Genomic DNA, 24,908 nt, shown 5'->3' with positions numbered 1-24,908 from the left:
AGAGCTGGGCTGCGGTCGGCGTGGGAGTAGCGCCCGGAGCCGCCTCTTCGCTGGGCTGCCGCTTGGGCGCAGCCCGCGAAAGGAGGAAGTCACTGCGTCCTCCCCCCGGATTTCGGCCGTTGCCCTGTGGAGGAAACCGCGGCGGGGGCGTTATTGCTGCTTCTGCGAAGCAGGCGCCCGCTCCCGCTGCTAAGCGTTAGTGAGGGGCCCCTGGAAGATGCTAGCGTTTTGTGCCCTTAGCTTATGGGTTACTCGTCTAGTGAATTTACTGCTAGGTGCGTCGCACTTGGTAGCAAAAGCAAGTGTTGTCACCTTCTCCAGCCCCACAACTGGAGCTTCAGAAAATGTGCTTTCCATTTCTACGAGGCTGCTCAGAGTGGAAAAGCATGAACACTGGCTATGCTTTCTCCTTGCAGGTGCTGAGAAGAGTTGCAAGATCCCTGTTCCTCTCAGAATGGCTGTAAATGGCTATGAGGAAATTCTCAAGTACTATGAATTGCATGAAACCATTGGAACAGGTAGGCTTAATCTGTGAATGCACACAGATGTGTGCAATATATCTAACCACTTCAGTGTTTAGTGAGTATAGATTTACTGTTACTGCAGGATCTATACATCATGTTTCAAGTGTGTATTTTGTGGGGCAGTACTCTGAAAATGTAATTGGAAGTTCATAGCAGTGATCACTTCTTCCTCTAATGAAGACACTGCGCATGATGCATGCTACGTACTCCAGTGTAACTGTGAGATTACAGGCAAGAAAGCATTTCATCACACTGAGCTTTAAACGTCTCTTCTTCAAATTCTAGGTGGGTTTGCAAAGGTAAAACTTGCAAGACATCTTCTCACTGGTGAAAAAGTTGCAATAAAAATCATGGACAAACTTGCTCTTGGGGTAAGCCAAAAGATACTTAAAAGTTGGTAGCATCTTCTGCCGTTCTGATGGAGTTCTCAAGGTCACAGAGGTGCAACGTGTTGAAATGCTGCCTGCTTGTGCTGTTGGCTATTGACCGATGCTGGAGGCTTGAAAGAAATTTAACAGAAGACCACAAATCTTGTGCTTTCTTGTGGAGAGGGCAACATTCTCTGTCTGTAAAATTGAGGAAATTAAATATTATTACAGTAATGCACACAGAATTAGCTATTTTACGTCTGCCTCTGGGTTTTGCGGATCAATGTGCCAGAATTGTAGGAGAGTAATAGTAGAGCTGTGGCTGAATTGAATTTGAGCAGTTGAATTGTATGTTGACCTATACATGATGTGAAACTTTATGTTGCACAATAGTTTGATGCTTACTCTGATGTAAAGGCTGTCAAAGTAGCTGGGAATTTCAAAGCTTGCTGTTGTGGTCTCTTAGGATGACTTGCCTCGTGTTAAAATAGAAATTGATGCCATGAAGAACTTAAGTCACCAGCATATTTGCCAGTTGTATCATGTGATAGAGACATCCAAGAAAATATTCATGGTCTTGGAGGTAAGAAATGGTGTGTCTGCCATGATGAAGGTTTTAGCTGTAATGGTAGACGCTAACAGAGTTCAAATGAAACAATTCTTAGAAACTTATAGAATCATAGAATAGTTTGGGTTGGAAAGGGTCTTTAAGGGCCATCTAGTCCAACCCCATGCAGTGAGCAGGGACATCTTCAACTAGATCAAGTTGCTCAGAGCCCTGTCCAACGTGACCTTGATGAGTGTGTTCAAGATGCTTTATTTTTAAAATAAAGCTGGTAATATGTTCTATCTTCTTGTAAAAGCTGCTCTTCACTGTTTAGAATAAGTGAAATAACTCATTCCTAGCTTGTGCTTCAGTTATATTAAAATAGCATTAGCAGGATATGCGGGACCCCAGAAGTCCCATGTGGTTGTCACCTCCTGGGCAATTTGTGTCACCTGTGACATTAGTGTGGTGCCTCTGTTGCAGCATGACAGGCAAGAGCCAAACTTCTCAGCCTGTTTGGTCTGCTGCAATGCTGACCTAGGGCATGCTTTGGGGTACTTGGGCACTGCTGTGATAAAGCAGAGGGAATGGGAGTGCTGTCCAGTGCTCTCATTGTTTAGATTTCATTACTGTATTCTAAATGTGTTCTCATTTTCCTGTCTTCATACAGTACTGTCCTGGAGGAGAGCTGTTTGATTACATAGTTTCTAAGGACCGCCTTTCAGAAGAGGAAGCTCGAGTATTTTTTCGGCAAATCGTTTCAGCAATTGCTTATGTCCACAGTCAGGGATATGCCCACAGGGATCTCAAGCCAGTAAGCCTGATAGTAGTCAGATTTGCATAAATAATAGGGAACACCCACTGTTATTTCTCCATTGGGAGCTGGAGTAAATTATGCCTTCTCCATTCTCTTGTGCTTAGAGCTCTTTAACATCTGAAAGAGCATTATTTCTACTTGCTTCTGTGTTCCTCAGCTGAGCTGGATGTGGCTGTATCTGAGGAAGGAGCTTCCTCTGAAAGAGCAGCAGAACAATGCACTCCCGCTGAGAGTGGAGCAGAGACTTTGAATGTTGTTTTGGTGTTTTTGTTATCCCCCTTGTTCCAGCATGTACCTGGGGAGAGCCTTTATGGTGTTGCTCTGTTGTGCAAACTGTTCTGTTTTCATGCCTAAAGGAAAAAGTGACACTGATAGTTTAAACAGGTGGTGGCTAGACAGAGGATGTAGGAGAAGATCCATGCTACTGAACTCATCCAGTGGCTTTGCTGTCATTGCAGAGTTTAAGCATAGGTTTAGGGAATGGAAGACTTGAGTCCATTTCTCCTTGAAGGGGTTAGAAATTTGCATATTTGGAGATGCTGAACAAACGTCTTTCACTCAGCCTCTCCTCACTGAGCAAGCACTCGAGCCCCCTGAGCAGACTGTGTCCATCCACTGAGCTTACTTCAGTTTGATGTCTTTCCTGTGCTGGGTGGGGGGGCAGAAACTAGACACACCATTCTAGCTATGCTGAACAGAGGACTAGAGTAACTTTCCCCAGTTTACTAGCTGTGCTCCTTTTAATACAAACCATGATATTGCTGGCTGCCTTTTCTGACAGAGCAGACTGCTGCCTTACGTTCAGCTTGCTGCCTATCACTGCCCCCCTTCTCAGGCACTTCTCAGCAGATAGGAGCCAGTATTCCCCATCTGGAATATATTCATTAGCAACTGATCAAAATCTCCGGAGGAGAGCTTTAGTTAATTTCTAGCTGCTAATTACTAGAAGAAATAAGATGAAAGAAAAGGTGGTTCCTTGGATACTTAGCCTATAGAGCATTCATTACCACTTTCTTTTGCCAGGAAAATCTGCTGATTGACGAGGAACATAATTTGAAGCTGATAGACTTCGGACTTTGTGCAAAGCCAAAGGTAAGAGTATCAGTTGCTTTCACAAGCAGTGAGTAGAGTAGAGCTAAATCAGCTATGGCAAGCACATAAAAAATGCATGTTTGACTTCTGAGTGCAATGCGGAGACTTGCCCAAAGATTCTAAATTCAAGCTGTTTGCATATTTCTTCTCCAATCACAAATTACTTGGTGGGGCCTTAACTGTGTGAGACAGCGGTTAATTGCATGTTATGACCAGACTGTTAGATCCTTTGCTCCTCTTACATTTCATCTTTTATCACAATGTGAGGCAGAGATCATCTTGTATTTATAGCACCTGCTCTCACATATAAAGACCTGTAATCTAAAGCTTATGTTGGCGTGTATTTTTCCCTAATAAGTTTCAGTGGTGTATGTCTTTTTTTTTTTCCACAAGATTTGTATGTGTGTGGAAATTGTGGATTGAATCAAATAGTTTATTCCGGCTACATTTGCAAGTCATCTGGTTCTATATGCTTGTACTGAGTTGTTTCAGGAGTTTAAAATTGGTTTCTAGGAGCCTTTTCTATTTGTCGGCTTAACATGTGAGGTGGGTGCTGTTAAGAAACAATTTAATGGGAAGAGGGTCTTAATGATACAAAGACAGTTACTTGCCCTTAGATGGTTTTACTTGACTCAAGTTAGAGCATCTTGCAGGCAATCAAGACTGTTAGACCATCATCTTGCTTGTATAATGTCATCTTATTCTGATCTGCCTAGAACAAATCTCGGGCAAAGTAATAACATGGTTTTAATAAGGAAATATTTTTAGTGGTTCTTCATTAAGTTATTGCATTGAATACTGGTATAAATAAACAACTAGCCTCAGGTCCAGTAGTGCTTGGATCACTTCTTCCCAAAGTTCCATCTCTCTTCTCTTTGTAGTCACAAAGGGAAGTATTCTTATCAGAGGAGGAGCTGCGGAAAAGACTGGTAGAATAATAGATGAATTAGCATCTTGGGATTTGAACATTTATAGGATACTCATGGTCTTAGACAATTTTTGCCTAGTGAAACCATATATTACACCAAAGGAAAATATAAGGTGACTGTAGATGCACAGCAGAGGAAAACAAAGCCTCTGAGTCTCCTAATACATTGTTGCTAGAAGGCTTAATCTCTGTTAAAGCCAGTGCTTCTCTCTGATTGGTTTTCTGTGTTACTCTAGGGTGGCCTTGATTACCATCTGAACACATGCTGTGGGAGCCCGGCTTATGCAGCACCAGAGCTCATTCAGGGCAAAGCATATATTGGCTCAGAGGTACGTAGCACAGTTTTGGGTTAGATTTTTCCCCCTTGCTGTGTATTTAAAGGTGCTGAGGTTCAGATATGCACACTTGATTTCTCTCTCGAATACTGCTGGAAAACATTGCCTAGGTAGTTCTCAGAAGCTGTTGTGACTAGCCTCAACAGTCACTGCCTGAAATAGCACAGTCCTCTTGTCCACAGATCATGTAGCTGGCTAGTTCATCTCTGACTAATCCTTTGCTGTCTCTGTTTGTTGCTCCCTATTTTAGTCCCTCTGAAACTAACTTAAACGCCTTGCTTCTACTGCATATTCTTTCAAGCAGCAATTTTTTGGTTAATTATCCAACTCTTGTTGCAAATTTTTGTGCAGTCTCAGTATCTTGTATGTTTTACCAAGCCTGTCTTTAGCTTGAAATTCATGTATGAAAACTTGCTCTTTGTACTGCACAGTGTAGTAAAATTTGAGAGAAGAAGAAATTTGGAGTTCACTCTGCTTTGATTCCATGTCTAGAACGTTAAGACCTACTACTTGCCTTTGTCAATCCATACAAAATGCTGTAATTGCAATCCCCTGAAACTTCCTAAATTGCTGTGCTGTTGGAATGCCCTGGTTTTGGCTGGGATAGAGTTAGTTTTCTTCCTGATAGCTGGTATAGAGCTGTTTTTTGGATTTGGGATTAAAATAATGTTGACAAGATAGTCATGTTTTTAGCTGTTGCTAAATAGTCAAGGACTGTTCAGCTTCTCATGCTGGCCTGCCAGTGAGAAGGCTGGGGTGCACAGGAAGCTGGGAGGGGACACAGCCAGGACAGCTGACCCAAAGTGGCCAAATCAATAGTCCATACCATATGACGTCATGCCCAGTATATAAACTGGGGGAGTTCGCTGCTGAGGAACTGGCTGGGCATCAGTCAGTGGATGGTGAGCAATTATGCTATGAATCACTTGTTTTGTATATACTCTTATCTTTCTTCCCCCCAGCCCCCTTAAACTGTCTTTATCTCAACCCACGAGTTCTACCTTTTTTTCCTTAAGATTTTTCTTCCCCCATCCCACTGCAGGGAGGAGGGTGAGTGAAAGGCTGTGTGGTTCGTTTAGCTGCCTGCTGGGTTAAACCACAACAGTCCTTTTCACAACATGGATGGAGTCAGTCATTTTTCCTTTTACATGCTTTAACACCATTGTTGTTGACCTATAACCCCTGCTTGCTTTCCCCTTTTGTTTTCCATGAAGTCCAGTGCTTTTCAAGCCTCCTTTTTCTTTATGGTCTAAGTAGGAATTGCAGTATCGGATGGTGTGAGACGTGGACCTTGTTGTGCCTGTATAGAGAAGAAGCACTAGGGCTTTAAAAGTTGATTGTAACTGTGCTGGCAGCTATTGTAATCAGTAATATGTTACTGTACAAAATCCCTTGCGATGCATCCAAGAGTCCTGAGGGAACTGGCTGCTGTAGTTACCAAGCCATGCTCCATGATATTGGAAAAGTCCTGGCATTCAGGGGAAGTACCTGCAGATTGGAAACAGGGAAACATTATACCCATTTTTAAAAAAGTTAGCAAGGAGGACCCTGGCAACTACTGACCCGTCAGCCTCATCTTTATGCCCGGGAAGATCTTGGAACAGATCCTCCTAGAAGCTACGCTAAGGCACATGGAGGGCAGGGAGGTGATTTGAAACAGCCAGCATAGCTTCACCAAGGGCAAGTCCTGCCTGACCAACCTAGTGGCCTTCTATGATGGAGTGAACACATCAGTGCACAAAGGTAGAGATCTGTAAGGCCTTTGACATGGTCCTCCACAACATCCTTCTCTAACTTGGAGAGAGATGGCTTTGAGTGGGCTGTTGGGTGAATGAGGAATGGGTTGGATGGTCATGCCCAGAGGGTAGTGGTCAATGGCTCAGTGTCCGGATGGAGATCGGTGGTGAGCGGTGTCCCTCAGGGGTCTGTGCTGGGACCAGTACTCTAATATCTTCATTGATGACAGAGACAGTGGGATCAAGTGCACCCTCAGCAATTTTGCAGACACCACCAAGCTGAGTGGTGGGGTGGCATGCCTGAGGAACAGGATGCCATCAAGAGGGACGTGGACAAGCTGGAAGAATGAGCCCATGTGAACTTCATGGGGTTCTACACCTGGGTTGGGGTAACTCCTGGTATCAGTACAGGGTGGGGGATGAAGGCTGGGGGGTGAGGGGATGGAGAGCCACCCTACAGAGAAGGACTTGGGGGTCCTGGTGGGTGAAAAGCTGGACATGAGCCAGCAATGTGCACTCGCAGCCCAGAAGGCCAACCATGTCCTGGGCTGCCCCCAAAGCAGCGTGGCCAGCATGGCGAGGGAGGTGATTCTGCCCCTCTGCTCTACTCTGGTGAGACCCCCCTGCAGGGCTGCGTCCAGCTTTGGAGCCCTCAGCACAGGGAAGACATGGACCTGTTGGAGAGGGTGCAGAGGAGGCCACCAAAATGCTCAGAGGGATGGAGCACCTTTCCTATGAGGACAGGCTGAGAGAGTTGGGTTTGTTCAGCCTGGAGAAGAGAAGGTTCCAGGGAGACCTTACTGCAGCCTTCCAGTACCTAAAGGGGGCTTAAGAAGAAAGATGGGGACAGACTTTTTAGCAGTGCCTGTAGGGACAGGACACAGGATAATGGTTTCAAACTAAAAGAAGGCAGATTTTGACTATCTATAAGGAAGAAATTTTTCACGTAGAGAGTGGTGAAACATTGGCCCGGGTTGCCCAGAGAGGTGGGAGATGCCCCATGCCTGGGAACATTCCAGATCAGGTTGGACAGGGCCCTGAGCAACCTGATCTAGTTGAAGATGTCCCTGCCCATTGCAGCTGAGTTGGACTAGATGACCTTTAAAGGTCACTTCCATCCCAAAGACTTTATGAATTTGATTTAATTTTTGCCAGTGAAATCCTTGTAGATTGAAGGTAATGCAGCAATTCTGTCACCTAAGGAGGAGATATTGGTTTTACTAGTGCTCTAGCTTGAGTAAATTGGAAACTGAATTTGGGTTGTGTGCTTTCACTTGCAATATAAAGTTCTGTCCAGAATTAAGGAGCCTACTTTTCATGAGTTGTATGTGGCCTTTGCCAAAGGGGGAATAGTACCTCTCTCTAAGCTATTTTTGGTAGATCAGGTTTGTGAACTTCCACTCAACTTTTATTTTTTAGGCAGATATTTGGAGCATGGGAGTACTGCTGTATGCTCTACTCTGTGGATTTCTCCCCTTTGATGATGACAATGTCATGGGTGTCTACAGGAAGATAATGGTAGGTATTGGTGGTGCTAGAATACACTTGGAACAGACATTGCTAAGCATTATAAGAGGCCTTTGCTTTTCTGATGGCAGAACCAGTTGAGATGCGCCTAGGGCGAAAAAGTGTATCTGCTGAATTTTCTTATACTTTGTTACTTCTCCTATCAATATTTTTGGATTTGTTTCCATCTTCAATTGGCCTTTGCAGTACTCTTGCTTGATGCTATAATATAATAGGAAATTGAGTTTCAGGAGAAGCACTTTCTTGCTGGTGGACTGGATTTTTGTATCTGAGCCTTTATTTGGCTTCTCCCTGTATTGTGTGGAATAGAATTACAGTCATTTGATTTACCAAAAATAATGTTTTTAAATGTCAGTTATTCTTATGTCTAGGAAAAGCAGGATTCTGCATCTGTTGTTATGTTTTCCTCCTCCAAAATGAGGAGGAAATGTAAGACACCATGATCAACAGAAAAAGTTGAATAAATAGTAAGTAATAGAATTCAGGAATTGGTTCTGTTTCCCTGTAAACTCCTCCTGATGCAGCTAAACAGCTGTTGTTCCACATCATACATACACCTCTACCAACCACTTCTAAGCTGCCATAAAACTTATGTTGTTAAAACTTCCAATAAGCAAGTGGGATGAGGAGGAGCTATGTTGGGTAAGAGCTTTGTCCTCCTCTTACTCCACCCAGAGTCTGATATGTCTAAAAAAAAAAAAAAAAAACCAACCCAAAAACTCTTCAAGAGTGCTCAAGGACTACTCTGGTAGGAGGGAACTGACAGCTGATCTACACAGGAATGTTTCTGGGGTGCATAACAATCGCAGCTCTATAAAGTGCAGTATTAGTTCCTCAAATGGCATGGCTTTTTAGTCTGGAATTGGACTGGACTTGAGTACCTTGACAGAAGATTTGTAGGAAGCTCAGTTTGAGTTGTTGTAAAGAACTTTAAAAAAAAAAAAAAAAAAAAAAAAAAAAAAGCAATGGCTAACTGATGCAATGAGATTGTGTAAAGGTGCTGATATTCAGATAAGTTCACCATTAATGATATGACTTTCTTACTTGCATAATTATAGAATATCTTGAGTTGGGACTCATAAGGGTCATTGAGTCCAACTCCCTGCTGCTCGCAGGACTACCTAAAACTAAACCATGTGTTTAAGAGCACTGTCCAGATAATGTTAGCAAGCACTTGCAACTTCTCAGTAAAATTGCTATGAAGGGGAATCAACTAGGTCATCAGTCAGACTTGATACTACCTTTCCCTCTCTGCTTGTGGTGTGAACCTAAGGTTAGTGTAAGTTAAGAACTTGTCCATTTATAAGCATACTTATGTAGGACAACCGAAAATGCTGTATGCTGGTCATTATGCCAAGATGCAGAACGTAGTAAATGATCAAACTGCTTAAGGTATTCATTATATTAAACTTTTCAATAGTTAAAACGTGAACAGAGAGCTTAGATGTGGAACGGAGCTCTTAAGATCATCAAAGATGATTTCTATAGAGTTATAGTTGTCTGACCTGCACCTGACACAGTTGAGTCATTTGGACTGACAGTGTTGGCCAGTGAAACTTGTTTAAGTGAACTGAGATGACCAAGTTTTAAAACTTAGTCTGAGTGCAGTTGAAAATCGATAATGTCACAGGTGTTAAGATGCAGGTTTGCTATTTCCGCTCTGAATATGTTTTAATTTTATGTGGTTGTGAACTGAAAATTGCTTGAAATAAGGACACTTACACACTGCTGTGGAATTTAATTTCACACATTATAGATCCTGAAATTTATTGTAATCTCAACTCAGAACTATTGTTCTAAGTCGAAGTAGTAATCTGCTACTTGACTCTAATTAGTATCATATGACTTACGTGTGGTGTTTCTTTTCCTGGAATGTTCCACATCTCTTCATTTGGAAATACTTGAATAAATGCCTTTACTTTTTGAATGAAAAACCAAGCAGTGATGTAACTTCTGTAATAAAACTTATATCTGGTGTGATCTTATGCATCTGGTAGGTATTGCAAGCTATTTAGCTTCCCACATTGTCCTCAGTCAAGGAGCTATTAATTTTATTTTTCTTTGTCTCATGTTCTGTAGCAATATGTTAAAACCAAAATGCAGATTACATGTGTTACTTGACTTGGCTTAGTTTCAGAGTAAAGCTGCATTGTGAAACAGCCTACAATCTGTTTGTAAATAGCTCATTAATAATGTCTGTAAAGATGTAACTTAAATTCTTTAACCTGTGATGTCAAATCAATACATACTCTGCTTAGAAATGTAAGTTGCATATAATACCGAGTGTTTTGTTATTAAGGCATTTCTTTTTAGAAAGAAAACTGCTATGACAAATTGATAGTTATTTCAAAATGGCTCTTTACTGATTTTTTTTTTTCTCTATTTTCATTGAGAATTAAATGATCCTTGATGGTGAATTTGGTTTGGATTTTAGCTACTGTTGTTCTACCTCAAATCTGAAAGCTACTCTCCATTTTATTCTAATCAAGAATGAAAAAAACCCAACCACCCAACCAGTAAATAATTTAACTGAAAGGAACTTACCTCTTAGATCTGTAGCCTTTTTCCTGTCTGTAGTATGAGTAGAGATTGAAACTTTAGCATTAAATGTAACCTATTCAAAAAAAGAACAGCTAAATGTTGAAGATGGTTTATTTTTAATGTCTGAAAAGTAGTGACTTCAATGAATATTCACATTTCAAAGTGCTAATATAGCTCGTTCATGTTCCAACATGTTTGTACTTCTAAAACTTCAGTATCGAATTGATATGATGAAGCAATGCAACAGATAAGGAGAAAGTTAGCTGCAACAGTCGACTGAGATGGAAATGTCACACAAGCTGACTGGGTAAAAACTGCAGCTGATAAATAGCATTTTCCATACTGATACAGCTGGGTTTTAGTACTACCAATAAATGTATTCAAGTTATCCTTAAAGCTAAGTTTGCATGTGCCTGCTGTTCTTCCTTTTTGATTGAATACAGATGTCACTATCTAGTAATTTAGCAGTTCCTTTTGAGCTAGTTGTTGAAGCGTCATTCTAAATCCTCTTCTTTTCTGCAGAGAGGAAAATACAGTATCCCAAAGTGGCTGTCTCCCAGCAGTACACTACTACTTAACCAAATGCTGCAGGTAAAGGTATTGCTTCTATTCAATAGGTCTGTAAAGTACTACTGCATAGGTCAAATCATTACATCGATGAAATGCTTAATGAGTATTCAGCATTTAAACAAGAAGTTTAATTCTTAGAAGTTTTTGAAAAGATTAATACTGCTTTCTGCTGAAACTTCTGAGAAGAATGGTTGGATGTAGAAATAATTAAAGTTTAAATAAAACAAAATCTTAAAGCAGCCTGCATTTGGTTGTTCTCAATTGTGCTATATAAATAAAAGCTCTTTTATAAATGAAGCTAAACATACTGACTATGCATTTGGGCTACATCTAAGCAATCTTGCCAATACTAAATACTCCTGGAACTTCTACTGTAACTGTAGGTTCTACAACTGCTCTTCACAGCTCACGTGTTTGATTTTCCTTTTGGTGAAGCTATGAAACAGTACTGGTTTCCATTTGTGCTTCTAACCACACTAAAAGTCCAAGAAGACAGCAAATTATTTCTTCAGTGCTCCATGTTTTGAGTATCAGCTTGATTTTTACTTCCCACTAGGTGGACCCAAAGAAGCGGATTACAGTTAAACATCTATTAAGTCACCCATGGCTCATGCAAGGTTATTCTGATGCTGTTTTGTGGCAAAGTAAATATGCAGTAAGTACACTTGTCAGATGAACACTGAAGTATTTAATGTAATCTTTACTGGCTTGCTACCATCCTCACAGTATGGGGGTGTGAAGGCATTTCTCCAAAGCCAACTTTGAGATGGCCATTGCTCATTTCTGATCCTTCTTGCTCTCACAATATTGTTACTTTCTCTTGATTTCTCTTGCGGAAGAACTTCAAATGTGTTTTCATTGTATTCTGCAGCTGATGCTTAATCTGCAAAACATCTGACTTGTCATCAAAGTGTGAAGTATTTCTGCATATGAACGGCCAGTTGATTCTCTAGGCTGCTTGGTCAATACTTTGTTTAAGGTGCAAAACACAAGTATTCTGGAGACTGTTAGACATGATTATAGTTTATCTTGTATTTAGTCCTCACTGAAAATTGCTAGTTTGAATAAAAATTTTACTTCATTGAAAGTTTGTTCATCCTATCTCTCTATCACTTGTTTTACTGTGTGAGAGACTAAGGTAGTATGGAGAAGAAAAAAAAAATAAACTAGCTCTCAGTAGTAAATACTGAGAAGCGGTGAATGTTTTTGCAGCCAATGCTTCCCATTGGCCACTGGATGCCACTGTTTCTCTAGATAAAGAACAGCTTAACTGTGCTTGCGGCATCAGTTCTAACTGGCTTTAGAAAAAATATGCATGTCTGATAGCTTTGAATATTTATGGAGAGATGAAAGTGTAGCTTCCATTCTAGTAAAAATATCCTCTGCTGTCAGGCTTTCTTATTTGAATTCACAGCCTCTCACCGAGCAGGGGCCACACTGTGAAGTTGCTGGAGTTGTATGACTTTTTCAGTCTGTTCCCCACAGTATATGGCTATGATGCTAACTCTTTAAAATACAAGGTATAAAGTCATGGTTGATTGACTCACCCATTGGGTTTCGTGACATTGTCATAGTCAGATATGGATTATGAGACAACTTGAAATATCTATCATGTTCTTGCAGCTGGCACATCTTGATGAAGACTGCATAACAGAGCTTTCTGTGTTTCATAAACAGAGCAGGGAGACTATATTGGAATTAATATTAGAGGTAAGTATATATCAGTAATTTACAGTAATACAGTAAATAAACTTATTGTATTAACAGACTAATGCTCACTTATTCTAAAGTATGAAATTTTAAATAATTTTCAGACTTAAGGAGCCCCTGCAGAACTCCAGAACTCCAGAACCTAGCTGTATCTTATAACTACAGTTCTGAAGTTCAAATTTGGTGGTGTTTTTTTTTTTTGCTTTTCCTCTTTTAATTGTGCTTGTGATGTTTTCTGAACCCTACTGTTATTTTCCTACCATGGTAAAATCTTTCTGAGTCTCTTTAAGTCAAAATAGTTACAGAAATTTATAGCTGAACAACAGACACCACTTGCTGCATTAACTCTTTGCTTTAAAATGGTTCAATAAATAAGAGAGGGAAAAAAAGAGTAAGAGAAACATATCAGCGCATTACCCAGACAGACTAAAAAATATATATTTTTGGAGTTACTGTTCACAGTGTTTAAAAAAAGTCAGTATGTTTAGTCACTTTTGAATACAAGTGACAAAAGCTGAACTGACTACTTCTAGATGAACTGTACAAATGTTAGCAATGACGTTGCAAGCTGTAGGAAAGACTTAAAACATGATACATCTGAAAATTATCCCTTGCAGTTGAATTTTTTGCTTCTTTATACATGGTGGCAGTGACACATTTCTTCACTTTGGAAAAACTGTTACGTTTTCCATGTAACTGTAGTAGAAATACATTTTCAAAATGTGTGTGATACTTAAGATGGATTTGTGGAGTTAATACTACTTGTTCTTCAGTGATAGAAAATAATCTGAATAATCGGTCTACATGGGGAAAAGTCCTTCCAAATAGGTTTGTGGCATTTGCATAGTCCTTTACTGGAGGAGTTCTAATCCCTTATAACAAATTCAAACTAATTGTACTATTCTGCAAACATGTCAAGCATTGTACCCATGTTCCTCACGCAAGCAGAGTTGCTGAAAATAATGTAAAAAGTTGGTGCTGCTCATGGGGAAAGAATGGCGGGGAGATGGGCACTTCAAAAAATATTGAGACTCTGGTTGAAAGATTGGCTGAACTGAATTAATAGTTTTGCCATTCACTTCAGTAGGTAGATTCTGGCCTCAGCATTAGTTTTCATGCTAGTGAATGTACTACAAACTTGCAAAGTACAACCACCATACTCTGTTTCTTGATCTCAAACACATAACGTGAATCAACTTAAGTCTAAAACTACACTTAGGTGATCCAACATTAGGGATACACATCAGGTAGAAAAACTTGCAGAAATGCAGAAATGTTCAGAAAGCTGAGCTTGCTTTGTACTTAGAATGTTTCCAACAAGGAGATTAAAGTACTTTTTTTTTCCCCCCTAGTGGAAATATGACCAAATGTCAGCAACTTATCTCTTGCTTCAATCCCAGAAGGCTCGTGGCAAGCGTGTTTGCTTAAAGGTTCCATGTCAGACAGCGCATGCCAGTACAACACAGTCATCAGGCCTCGAGGTAAGTTTTCAAATGCAACAGAATAGTATGCTGATTAAAATGCTGCTCTGCATTAACAAAGCTCTGCCTGGGAAAACAGACTAGTGCCCTAAATGTCAGTAGGAGAGCATGTGTGCAGTCAGCCAAAGTCTTGGTCGTTAAAGAGTTCAGTCTCATTAACATGCTTTAGCAAGCTGAGCTGTTTCTAGGAATTGACATTACTAGAATAACTGTCTGGGAGGACATGGCGCATTATGAGTGTACCACAGAATCTTCCTTTGGCTACTCATGGAAATGGACTAAAATTGCTCATTGTCTGGCCTATGTGATCATTCCCGATCCCCCCCCCCCCCCCCGCCCCGTGATGCCTAACTTATGGCACTCTTTCACGTTTGTCTCTAATATTTTGGTACCTTGCTAGTTGGATTTAACACAGCTTGGTAAGGAAAGTCTTCTGAAACATTCTGGCATGTCATCTGAGCAGCCTGCTTTGAGATGACATGGACACTACATGAGCTGATGGCCAAAGCAGAGAGAGCATTCCTTCCTTATCTGTTTCCTTTTAGAATACAATCCCGGAGAAGATTCTGCTTATTTTGAGTAAAGGAAACAGGTTGCTGATACTTTTCTGATGAATTGGTTTCTCAGTTGCTTTTGTGTATCTCATGGTAATTTCTGTTCTGTGGTTTGGTGGCAAAGTGCAAATAGGGCACTTTAGACAAGTCCTAAAGTTGCTAAATTGCAGTATCATTTGTAATATGTAATGTTGGTGATACTCACCTGTGTTTGACAAACTCGAAAGCATTCAATAAAATTGCAGACTTCCTATTATACATTCCCCCTTGAACTGTAGACATCTGTTTAAAACTTAACTAGCTATCTGAATGTGCTACGTTCTGCATAGAGACAAGCACGCAGAATAAACACTTTCTTATGTATCGGATTCAATTGCATGTAAATCATTTCAGTTCACTCATATAACTGCTTTGAAACCTAGATGAGAATCCTAAGGTTACCAGTGCTGCATAGCAGATCATGAATCATAAGTGTTGCTAAATATGCATAATGTGATTCCCATGATCATGGTGGGTTAGTCTTATATACTCAGATGATTTGAAAGTGAAGATTCTCTAGAGTCAGTAGTGCTGATGCTGTGAAGTTACTTCATCTCTAGTAGCGTCCTTGGTAATGTGATCTGGATAATGCTACTATTTAGCATATGCATTATGCCTTCACAGGTGGTTGTGAAATCATGTTTACACAACACAAGAATCTATTAGTCCTTCTACAGCATTCAGGACACATTTATCTTACCTGCATGTAATTCATCCCTTACAGCATAAATTTGCTGAAATACCCAACTAGCAAAATTCTCTAGCTAGAGCTAGAGAACATTGTCTAACATAAAGACATCCAAGCAAACAGAACCTATAACTTAGCAGGTTTCTGAACTTGGTGGCACAAGCTTGTAAATAATACTGCCTTATTTCAAGCAGTTTGATGTAGAAGGATATTCCAAAAAAATCACCATGGCATGAATTCCATCTGGAACACGGCAGCGAAGAAATCCTATTCAGGCATTCATATTGTAATGGAACAGGATTTCAACTACAATAGAAGAAAAACTAAAAGAAGCCTGTTAGCTTCTTGGCTATAGCTAGCAGCCCCCTGGTAAGGATTTTTTAGTAAGTCGTCCTAGTAGGTCTGGTAACATACCAGGAAGCTCTGTTTTTGTATCTAACAAAAAGAGCTTGTGGTCCAAGTCTTGAAATCAAAGGCACGTGTGTTTTGTGAGTTGCTTCTCTTCTTGACACGGGTCATAAAAGATGACTTGGTAGTGGTGCTTTGAGAATAATTTCACATCTGGTTTTGATGGAAATGACAAATTTCCATCAAAATTGACTTCAATATTGAAGTCACATTATAAAACTTAGGTCACTGCTATGGGAACTTCCATTAGCTGTTAACCATAATTAGGAACTTAAAAATCTAAATCTTATTTCTTTCTAATGACACTTTGCTGGTGAAATCTTCCTTTAGTCATGCAGTGGAATCTCGGCTGAATCTTTCTTTTCAGTCTGAAAAAACTATGACACATGAAGGTATGCCAGACTGCAGTGAAGTGCTGTGTGCGTTTTGATCCGTGGATTTTTCCTAATATCTAATCTAAGCCTCCTCTAGTGCAACTTGAGGCCATTTCCTCTCGTTCTGTCAATTAGTTACTTGGGAGAAGAGACCAATACCCACCTCACCACAACCCCCTTTCAGGTAGTTGTAGAGAGCGATAAGGTCTCCCCTCAGCCTCTTCTTCTCCAGACTGAACAACCCCAGTTCCCTCAGCTGCTCCTCGTAAGACTTGTTCTCCAGACCCCTTCCCAGCTCCGTTGCCCTTCTCTGGACATGCTCCAGCACCTCAAAGCCCTTCTTGTAATGAGAGGTCACTTCTGATGCAGCTTCACTGTTGCAAGAATCTCTGTTGGAAGAATTTATTCTACATACTTACAGAACAAAGCAGGTGTTTGAAGAATAAATAGTAGTTCTTTAAAAAAAAAATATACTATTCTTAATTAAAAAAAAATCTTATTGTACATAAAACTTATTACACATTTAAATGTTTTGTGGACCCTGGCCAAGGGGAGTTACTGACTGAGTAAAGAAATATTTTAAATATATAACTGAACATAAATTGTGGCTCCTTCTAGCTGTAGGTCATGATTCATTTGATGAGAACTTGAGCTTTGGCATTTGATTTGCAGAAAAGCAGCATCTAGGGAACAAGTAAATAAGTCAGTGAGGATTTTAAAACTGATGGGAAAACAATAAGGTCCAGAAAACAAGGTCTCAGAGCTAGGCTAGAACTGGACAAGTCTTTGAAGAAGTTCAACCTGTCTGTATGGGACAAGAAAATTCAATGAAGCAATTAAAATTATACAATTAAACCAAATCAAAATTCTTAGCTGTGTTTAGATGAGCTGGTGAGGAATAGTCTTAAAATTTGCACGCTGAAGGATTTACAAAAGCAGATAAACATCTCAAGTCTTTTGCCATTTATTCATTAGCAGGTTCTAGAGGGAATCATAAGTATTGAAGAGTTTTTAACTGTTTTGCTCAATAGGCAAGCATTGTATGGTATTTTTAACCTGCTTCAATTTTAGAATTTCCTTGTCTGTAGCATTCCTGAATGTGACCAGAATACAGCAAGGGATGCCTTTTTTTGTTGCATCTCTTGTAGAATTCAAGGCATGATGCTCAATTGGATGATACAGAATTCACACTGTCAACTGCAGTGACAAGAAAAGTGGCATCAAAGAAGCAGGAAAACAAAGAGAATGTTGATACAGAGTCAGGTTTAGGAAATGAAATACTCTTTGTGCTTCCTGCTCCCGAGACTCCTTTTACAACGAGTAAGAACGAGACGCAAGTACACACCATACCCTATCAGGCACCTGCCTTTAAAGGTACATTAAATGTAACTAATGAAAATTTAGAACATATTTGTTGCTTAGAAATGATTGTAAATTTGAATATGAACAATACTTGTGTATCCAACACATCTGTTTCTGGAAAACTTAACTTTTTTTGCCATATTTACCGGCCTGGTTCTTCTAGTACATCTGGTAAGGTGCTGCAAGAGGTTTAAGAGGTTTAACCATACATCAGGGCATGTAACTTGTTATGTTAATTACAGAAGTTGTTACTGCTTACCATATCACACGTGCATGCCTTTTGGCACACTTTGACATGGAGCCAAGTGCTGTGTTCCTGAAACTTGCACCTGGTTCCAATTTTCCATGGAGGTTGAGAACACAATTTCCTCAATACTCTGTGTTTTCTGTATTACCTCAAGTGAAGATAAAGGAATACTTTTAGTCAAGTCTGCTTTTATTGCTTCTTCTAAAAGAAATCAAACTTTTGGATTTCTCATGGTAGCCTATTAGCATTTTCACAGTAACAGTCCAGTGCAACAGTGAAAATACTTCTGTTAACAATGTATAGGTCTTAGAGTTATATGATAGACCACAGAAATCTGTCTAAACTATGTCAGCTTCTTGGAGTTACCAGAAATTTCTGTCCTCGCCCTGTCTAGTCCATTCTTATGAAAAAAGATGGATCCTGATGATATAGATGCACATTTCCATTCCCTTCAACAATTAACATAGAAGCTTTGGTGTTGATACTGTAAATGCTGACTCTGCCCTTCAAACACTGAGGACTCATTACTATTGGAGCCATCTTCCAGATGCTAAGGAACATTGTTAAGAAACAGTTTTGTCAGGCAAATTCAAGTTACAAGGGATCTTGGACATACTGCTTGTTCAATGACATGCTTTGTAAAGGATTCAAGGAAGTGCACTACAAAGACTAGTTGTCTATATGAGTTTGATTTTTGCCTTAAGGTTATATGCAGTAACTTGTGAAGTTTCGCTTCATGGTAAGTTTAAAAGGCAAAAGTAGGTACTCTTCTCCATTTCCCACTTCAGAAAATGCTTTCAGCTCATTTTAGTGAGATATTTCTGAGGATTAAGCAATTAAAAGGTAATTCTTTGTTTCTTTGAAGATCTTTGATTTGGGAAAAGTATTAATACTTTTTTAGAGACAGAAAAGTAGAAGTATTCATTGGAAATGTTGAGGTCATCATCATCTGGGACAGGTGCAATTCTGTAGAGAGCTGAAGTTTCAAACATTGAAGTTGGATTTAATTGTAACAACTCATTTGCTAGCTGTTTCACTTGGTGTTTGCTTCTGCAGAGTCAAAACCATGCTCTGCAGAACTCTGTTGTGTGGGTTGTAGAACCTTTTAGGCTGTTATGTAGTGTGTATGGCTATAGAAACATGGCTGTATAAACTCACACCCTTCATATAAGGGAAGTGGCTTGATGAAGAATGCAACTATTCAACACAGTGAATTGCTCAGTATTTATTCTGGGACCAGTGGCAAGCAAGAAAGCAATTCTAATCCTTTTTCCAAATTTCTAGTGTTGGACTGCATTGATTGTTCTAAGGCTTGAATTGTAGAGCACTGGGGAAATCAGAAGTGTTTTTTCTTTGTAGAGTAGGGGTAGTGTTGTTACATTAAAAACTTACTTTATCGTTCTGAAGATACAGACCTGAAATAGAAAAGGGGGCTGACTTTAGAAATACATTTTTAATCATGAGAAGTCCTTGCTGAAGAAAAAGTCCTTTATGCAAAAACATACCTGCTTTGGCTTGGATGCTTTCTTTCAGAGAGACAGTTCACTAGAGTCACCCCAATTAAGAAACTCACAAAACCAACAAACACAGATGAACTGACAGCAGCTGAGGTTCTTCCCGAAAGAAGGTAAATGTCTAGTTATTTGTGTACACTTCTGATTTAGAACAGGAGTACCTTAATCCATGTACTGCCTCGGAAGCCTTGTTACAACAGCAAACTATTATTTCCATTGTGTTGGTAATAAACCTTCCTAAAACCTCTTTCTACATTCACTAGAAAACGCTGAAGGCAGAGAAAAGTTTTAGAACTATGTAACTCAATTATCTTCAGAATATATTCCTATTTTCCATAATGTAAGTTCCTTCTTATTCCCGTTCCTCAGAGGGCTGCAGTTTTTATATACAACTCTGGCTTTAAATCTCAACTGACTTTCGAACAGAAACTCTCATAATACGCTGTACTTGCTTTGGTTTTCTTCATTCTGTCAGGTCTGGTAATATTTTAGTGATGTATCTGAAATAACTGATTTCTAAACACTGAGGAAAAATAACTGATTAATTTGTTCATGTAACAGGTGTTATTCAGTGGAATCAGATCTTGACCAAGCCCATGTGAATGGCAGCCAAAAGAAGAGAAAAGCCAAAATATTTGGAAGTCTTGAAAGAGGCCTAGATAAAGTGATCACAATGCTTACACCAAGCAAAAAGAGACGATCCACTAGAGATCATCCAAGGACACTTAAGGTATCGTTGCTGGAAAAATCTTACATGAAAAATATAATTACTGAAAACATCCCATATATTTAAAAATGGTCTTGTGAAAACTTCAGTGATCTGACTTGCCTGCATTCTACAGTACCGTGCAGTTCTCTTGCTGCATCTCTGTTAACATGATAATGTTCCCTTATCACCAAGAGATGTCGTGTTAGTCTGGGCTCAGGCAAGTCGCCAACAGATCAGTGGAGGAGTTTGGCCATTGCTTTTTATATCCCATCTAAACCAAATGTGAGGGAAGCAGGATGGTTTTAAAGGAAACCTAGCTGAAAAATTTTAATCATGTTATTTATATATAGAGATAGTGCTAGCTCTTACACTGAAAAAATTAATGGATTTTGATAACATTCCTGGCTTCTGTAGTCCAGGAGTGATATGTCTGTTCCAAGATAGTCTTTAGATGTCAAGAGAACCTGAGATTAAACTTGAAGCCTAAATAACTACAATTTATGAAAGAATTCCTGATGCTGTCAGCATAACTTTATTTTTAAAGCTTTGATGTCCCTGCGTCCAAGGCAGTTGGCTACTTATTCTTCTTTAAGGAGCTATAGAAAAGGCAATTCCTCAGAGAGTGCATTGCACAGAGCATTTTTAAATTAGATTAGTAATTTGTACCTACCAAAGTTGACTCATGAGGTTAATATTAGTTTTGTAGAATACACATCAAATGGCATTTGCATAATACTAATGTAGTGAACAGAATTGTATACATCACTCAAAAGGAACTAATATACTTCAAAAGTTATACAAGGAAGAATTTATTCTTGAATCTGTAGATGACATGTTTGAAAAGCATGATTAACATGAAAGAGGCAAGGCTGTTACTGAGACATAAACGGTTCTGTAGAAAAAAGTGATGCATCCCTTCAGCTGACTGGGTCCCGGCGCTGCAGCTGTTAGGACACCTACTGTCCAGGAAAAGCTTTCTATCAATGGAAGGACTACTTTGTGTTTTGCAGCCTGTGTAAATGAAATTCAGCTACTGTATTCCAGGTGGAAGCTTTTTGAAGAGGCACTTGTCAGAGGCAGGGTGGCAGTCTTGCAAGTTCAGGACACATGTTGAGCTATGAACCTGAACAACTCATTGGACAGGAGTCTGGACTGTGCAAATAATTCAGGAACCTGAGGAACTGGAAACAAAAGCTATATCTTCTAAAGCTTTTGTCCTTCTGCATCAGTTTCACTTGTCCATAGTATATGCAAAATTACTGACGCATGTCTAAGGACACTGGACTACCGTAGGGGAAGATAGAACTTTATTTCACAATGTTGCACAGTTATGGCAGGGAGCTGCATATGTTTTAGGCTGAATAAGAACTGTAAGAACCCATCTTTTACTCTGACTTTGCATCCACAACCTATGTTCATTTCTCAAGCTATTTTATGATCTTGTCTTCTCTCATCTGCTTCTGTGACTTCAGAAGCTAGATCAAGCAGTTGTGGCATATTATGGTTGGCATACACTTTCTCCCATTACATAAGGGTGTCTGAAAGTTGTTCAAGAGGTCACTTACTGGACGAATCTGTTATATGAAATATTAGATGTGATATAAAAATCCCTATAACAGTAAACTTATGAGTAGTAAGTTACTTTTTTTCTTTAAACATGGTGATGCTTTAGCCCTAGAAAAGCCGCATGGTGCCATGCCTGTTCCTTGATATGGAAGTGCTCAGTCTTGGCTAGACAACGCATTATAGGTGGTCTCCCAACTGTGGAGTGTGCAGCAGGGTGCTCTAAGCACAATCATGTGGCTGTCTTCTGTAATCCTCTCTAGGAATCACCTCTGGCTACATGCCAGACTTACAGTAGCCTCTGTGCTGCCCTGGCCCATCACTGCTACTTTGGATTTTATGATGGATTACAGTTCGTACATGCTTTGATAGTAATTGTCCAGCAGTTGTTGCTTAGTGTTCCTGTTGCTACTACAATGTCTTCATTATCATAATATTGGTAAGTTGAAGCATTTGTCACTACAGTTAGCTGTTCTGAAGCTTGCTTTCTGAAAAGTTTTTGTAACATCTTCAGTTCTAGGAGAAAGATACATTTTTTTCCCCTGACTTTTTTTTTAAATGAGATGACTATTTTTAGGCACACTATAACGTTACCACCACTCAGCTACTGAATCCAGACCAACTATTAAATGAAATAATGACTGTTCTTTCAAAGAAGAATGTGGAATATGTTCAGAAGGGGTAAGTGTAAAATATGATGACTTCAACCTATATTTGTCTAAATAGTCAATATTCCAATCCTTGATAAAGCGAAGTACTTAAACTTACTTTCTCAGCCCCACATTGTAAAATACAATAGTTTTATGGAAAGTGTACAGGACACTAAATTAACGTGTGCAATAAAATTTGTCCACACAATGCAAAATGATCTTTGACTGACACATACAAACCTGTAATAATGAGGCAGCTCTTACAGGCTGATGTGAATTTTGTGTCTCTTGTGAAATTGTAAATACAAAAGGTTTGTTAGGGTACAGTCACATGACCAAATCGGACAATTTTGGGAGATACTGTGGATAACTCACAAATGAGGGTTAAAAGGTATGACATTAGCATTTAGCCAAGAGATCAGTATATTTTAAAAACTGCAGAGAATCCATACAACTTCTTGTGGATTACTTTAATTTGTAGGATTTACAAACTAGACCAAGGTACTGAGAGTAGGATTGATTCCTAGTTCTGATCAAAGCTTAATGTCTGTTTCCTGATTTCCCAATGCATGAAAGAAATGTTGTGCTCACTTAAGAATATGCATTTTCTAAAGTTCTTGAATATTTAAATGCTAGGCATTGTAGAACATCAGAGTGTACTTCAACCTCTGATGCATTTCCCAGCTCAAAATTTGGAAGGGTATTGAATTCATAGAATAGAATCATAGAATAGTTTGGGTTGGAAGAGACCTTTAAAGGTCAATTGCAGAGAAGTATCTTCACCCATTGTAATGATTTCAACTTCACATTCAGTTTTTCCACTTTTCACACCAGCTGAGCTGTAGCCAACCTCTCGGCAGCAGTGTCTCTGCAGAGAGGAGAGTGGTCTTGTCTAGGGAAAATGTGGGAACATCTCCATCCTTCCAGCTCCACAGTCTGAGAACGGGGTTCTGTGGCTAGCTGTGGCTCCTATGGCTGGGTAGGATGTTGCTGCTACATGTTGGTACTTGGGCGTAACAATAGTATTCTGGGACTGACATATTCAAAGCTTTCACTTTCTGTGAGTGAAGTGAAATAAGAGCACAGAAGTGAAGTGCTCTTATTAACTCAAAATTGCATTCCAGAACAAACATTAAACAGTTCAATGATTATTCTCTTTTTCCTTTGTTTTGCACAGTTATACCCTGAAATGTCAAACACGGTCAGATTTTGGCAAAGTAACTATAAAATTTGAGTTGGAAGTGTGTCAACTCAGTAAACCTGAAGTAGTGGGTATCCGGCGACAGCGGCTTAAAGGTGATGCCTGGGTCTACAAGAGACTGATGGAAGACATCTTATCTAGCTGTGACATGTGACTGGCTGATGCATGTGCTGAGGAAGCAGCAGTTTTGGACTGAGGCTTTAATCATAATGTTATAGAAAGATCTGTTCAGAAAAGCAATTATTTGTCATATTCACAGCTGTATTTGAAAAATCTGTCATCTTTCTTGGATTTTTAACCATCCCTCTTTGTACATATGCCTTTTGTATGTTTCCTTTCATATCAAGTTTGTAATAAATTTTCTGCAATTGCAAGTCTTCTGAAATATGGTTCTTTAAGCTGTTCCCCATCTTGCGTATTTTCCACTTATGGGGGTTAAAAAAAGTATTGGTGTTCGTATGCTGAAGCTTATTTTGGTATGTTTTCAGTTATCAAGTGCATGTGGTACAGAAAGTCATTTGCATAATTCTGTTCTTGTCTCTGCTTAAGTAGGATTTATTGAGATCATTAACTAAGTCACAGCTGTGCTTCCCAGAGTTACACTATATGCTCAGTGTTGTACAAAATAGGACTCCTCAATAAATGTGAAGTCAAGAGTGCTAGGATTTAAACTGTGATACCATATAAAACATTACTGTATCTCATTACTAAGCCTCTGTGATGCTTAACAAGTGTATGTACTTTCTGATGCTTTTATGTTAAGTGATCATCAGCTTGGCGTGTTAAGAGCAATAGCAGCTTTGAACTGTTGTGAATGGAGAAGGCATTTGTGACCCTGACTGTCCACAAGGGGTTTAGAGTGACACGTTTAATAGTACTGGGTGGAGAACTTAAGCACTGGAAATAAAATCTGAAATATGCAGAACTGAGTAAGTACATGTAAGAGTTGGTTGGAGTGTTAGGGTATCACCTTAGAAAAAGGTATATTTAGCCTTGCTTCAGTAGCAACCACACTGGGATGAATCAAAGTACCAGCAGTGGAAGACCCATGTTGAAGCCTTTCTCTATGCAAAGAAGCCCAGTAATGGCTAGACAAGTTGAAAATGCACTGTAGATTTTTCTTAATGTACACAACAGCAACCATGTAAACCCTATGTTATTGTCCCTTAACTAAAGCCTGAGGCTCACCTATCGAAGAGTTGGGTAGGTGGATGGTTGAGTGCTAGATGCTTCCAGCAACAGATGTGAGATATGGCTGCTAATTAAAACTGTCCACTTTCTAGCCATGACCCTTAATGCAGCAGCTAAGAGGCTTTTGTTTGTTAAAGCAGTTGCTGACCAACGTAGAAATGTCCATTTTTTTCTAATGCCAAGTTGTCCCTTTGCTGCTTTTTACACAGGTAAAGAAATAGCGACATTTTCA

The 24,908-nt window shown here is 39.5% G+C and overlaps 1 protein-coding gene across 1 annotated transcript; it reads left to right on the top strand.

The window, feature by feature from the left end:
- Positions 1–454: 454 nt before the first annotated feature.
- On the top strand, positions 455–23,639 carry MELK (maternal embryonic leucine zipper kinase; the record flags this gene model as incomplete). The annotated part of the gene is made up of 16 exons (XM_082013357.1): positions 455–518; positions 810–895; positions 1,359–1,475; positions 2,110–2,253; positions 3,280–3,348; positions 4,513–4,605; positions 7,767–7,865; positions 10,938–11,006; positions 11,542–11,640; positions 12,609–12,695; positions 14,048–14,176; positions 17,388–17,613; positions 19,382–19,475; positions 19,924–20,092; positions 22,212–22,315; positions 23,462–23,639. 16 exons carry the CDS (start codon positions 455–457, stop codon positions 23,637–23,639), a joined length of 1,827 nt encoding a protein of 608 aa, XP_081869483.1.
- Positions 23,640–24,908: the final 1,269 nt, after the last annotated feature.

The sequence above is a fragment of the Phaethon aethereus genome (genome assembly GCF_964289735.1).
Source record: "Phaethon aethereus genome assembly, chromosome: Z".
In the NCBI taxonomy this organism is placed as follows: Eukaryota; Metazoa; Chordata; class Aves; order Phaethontiformes; family Phaethontidae; genus Phaethon; species Phaethon aethereus.
The sequence above is the reverse complement of the archived record's forward strand: the minus strand, read 5'-3'. Positions and strand labels throughout refer to the sequence as shown.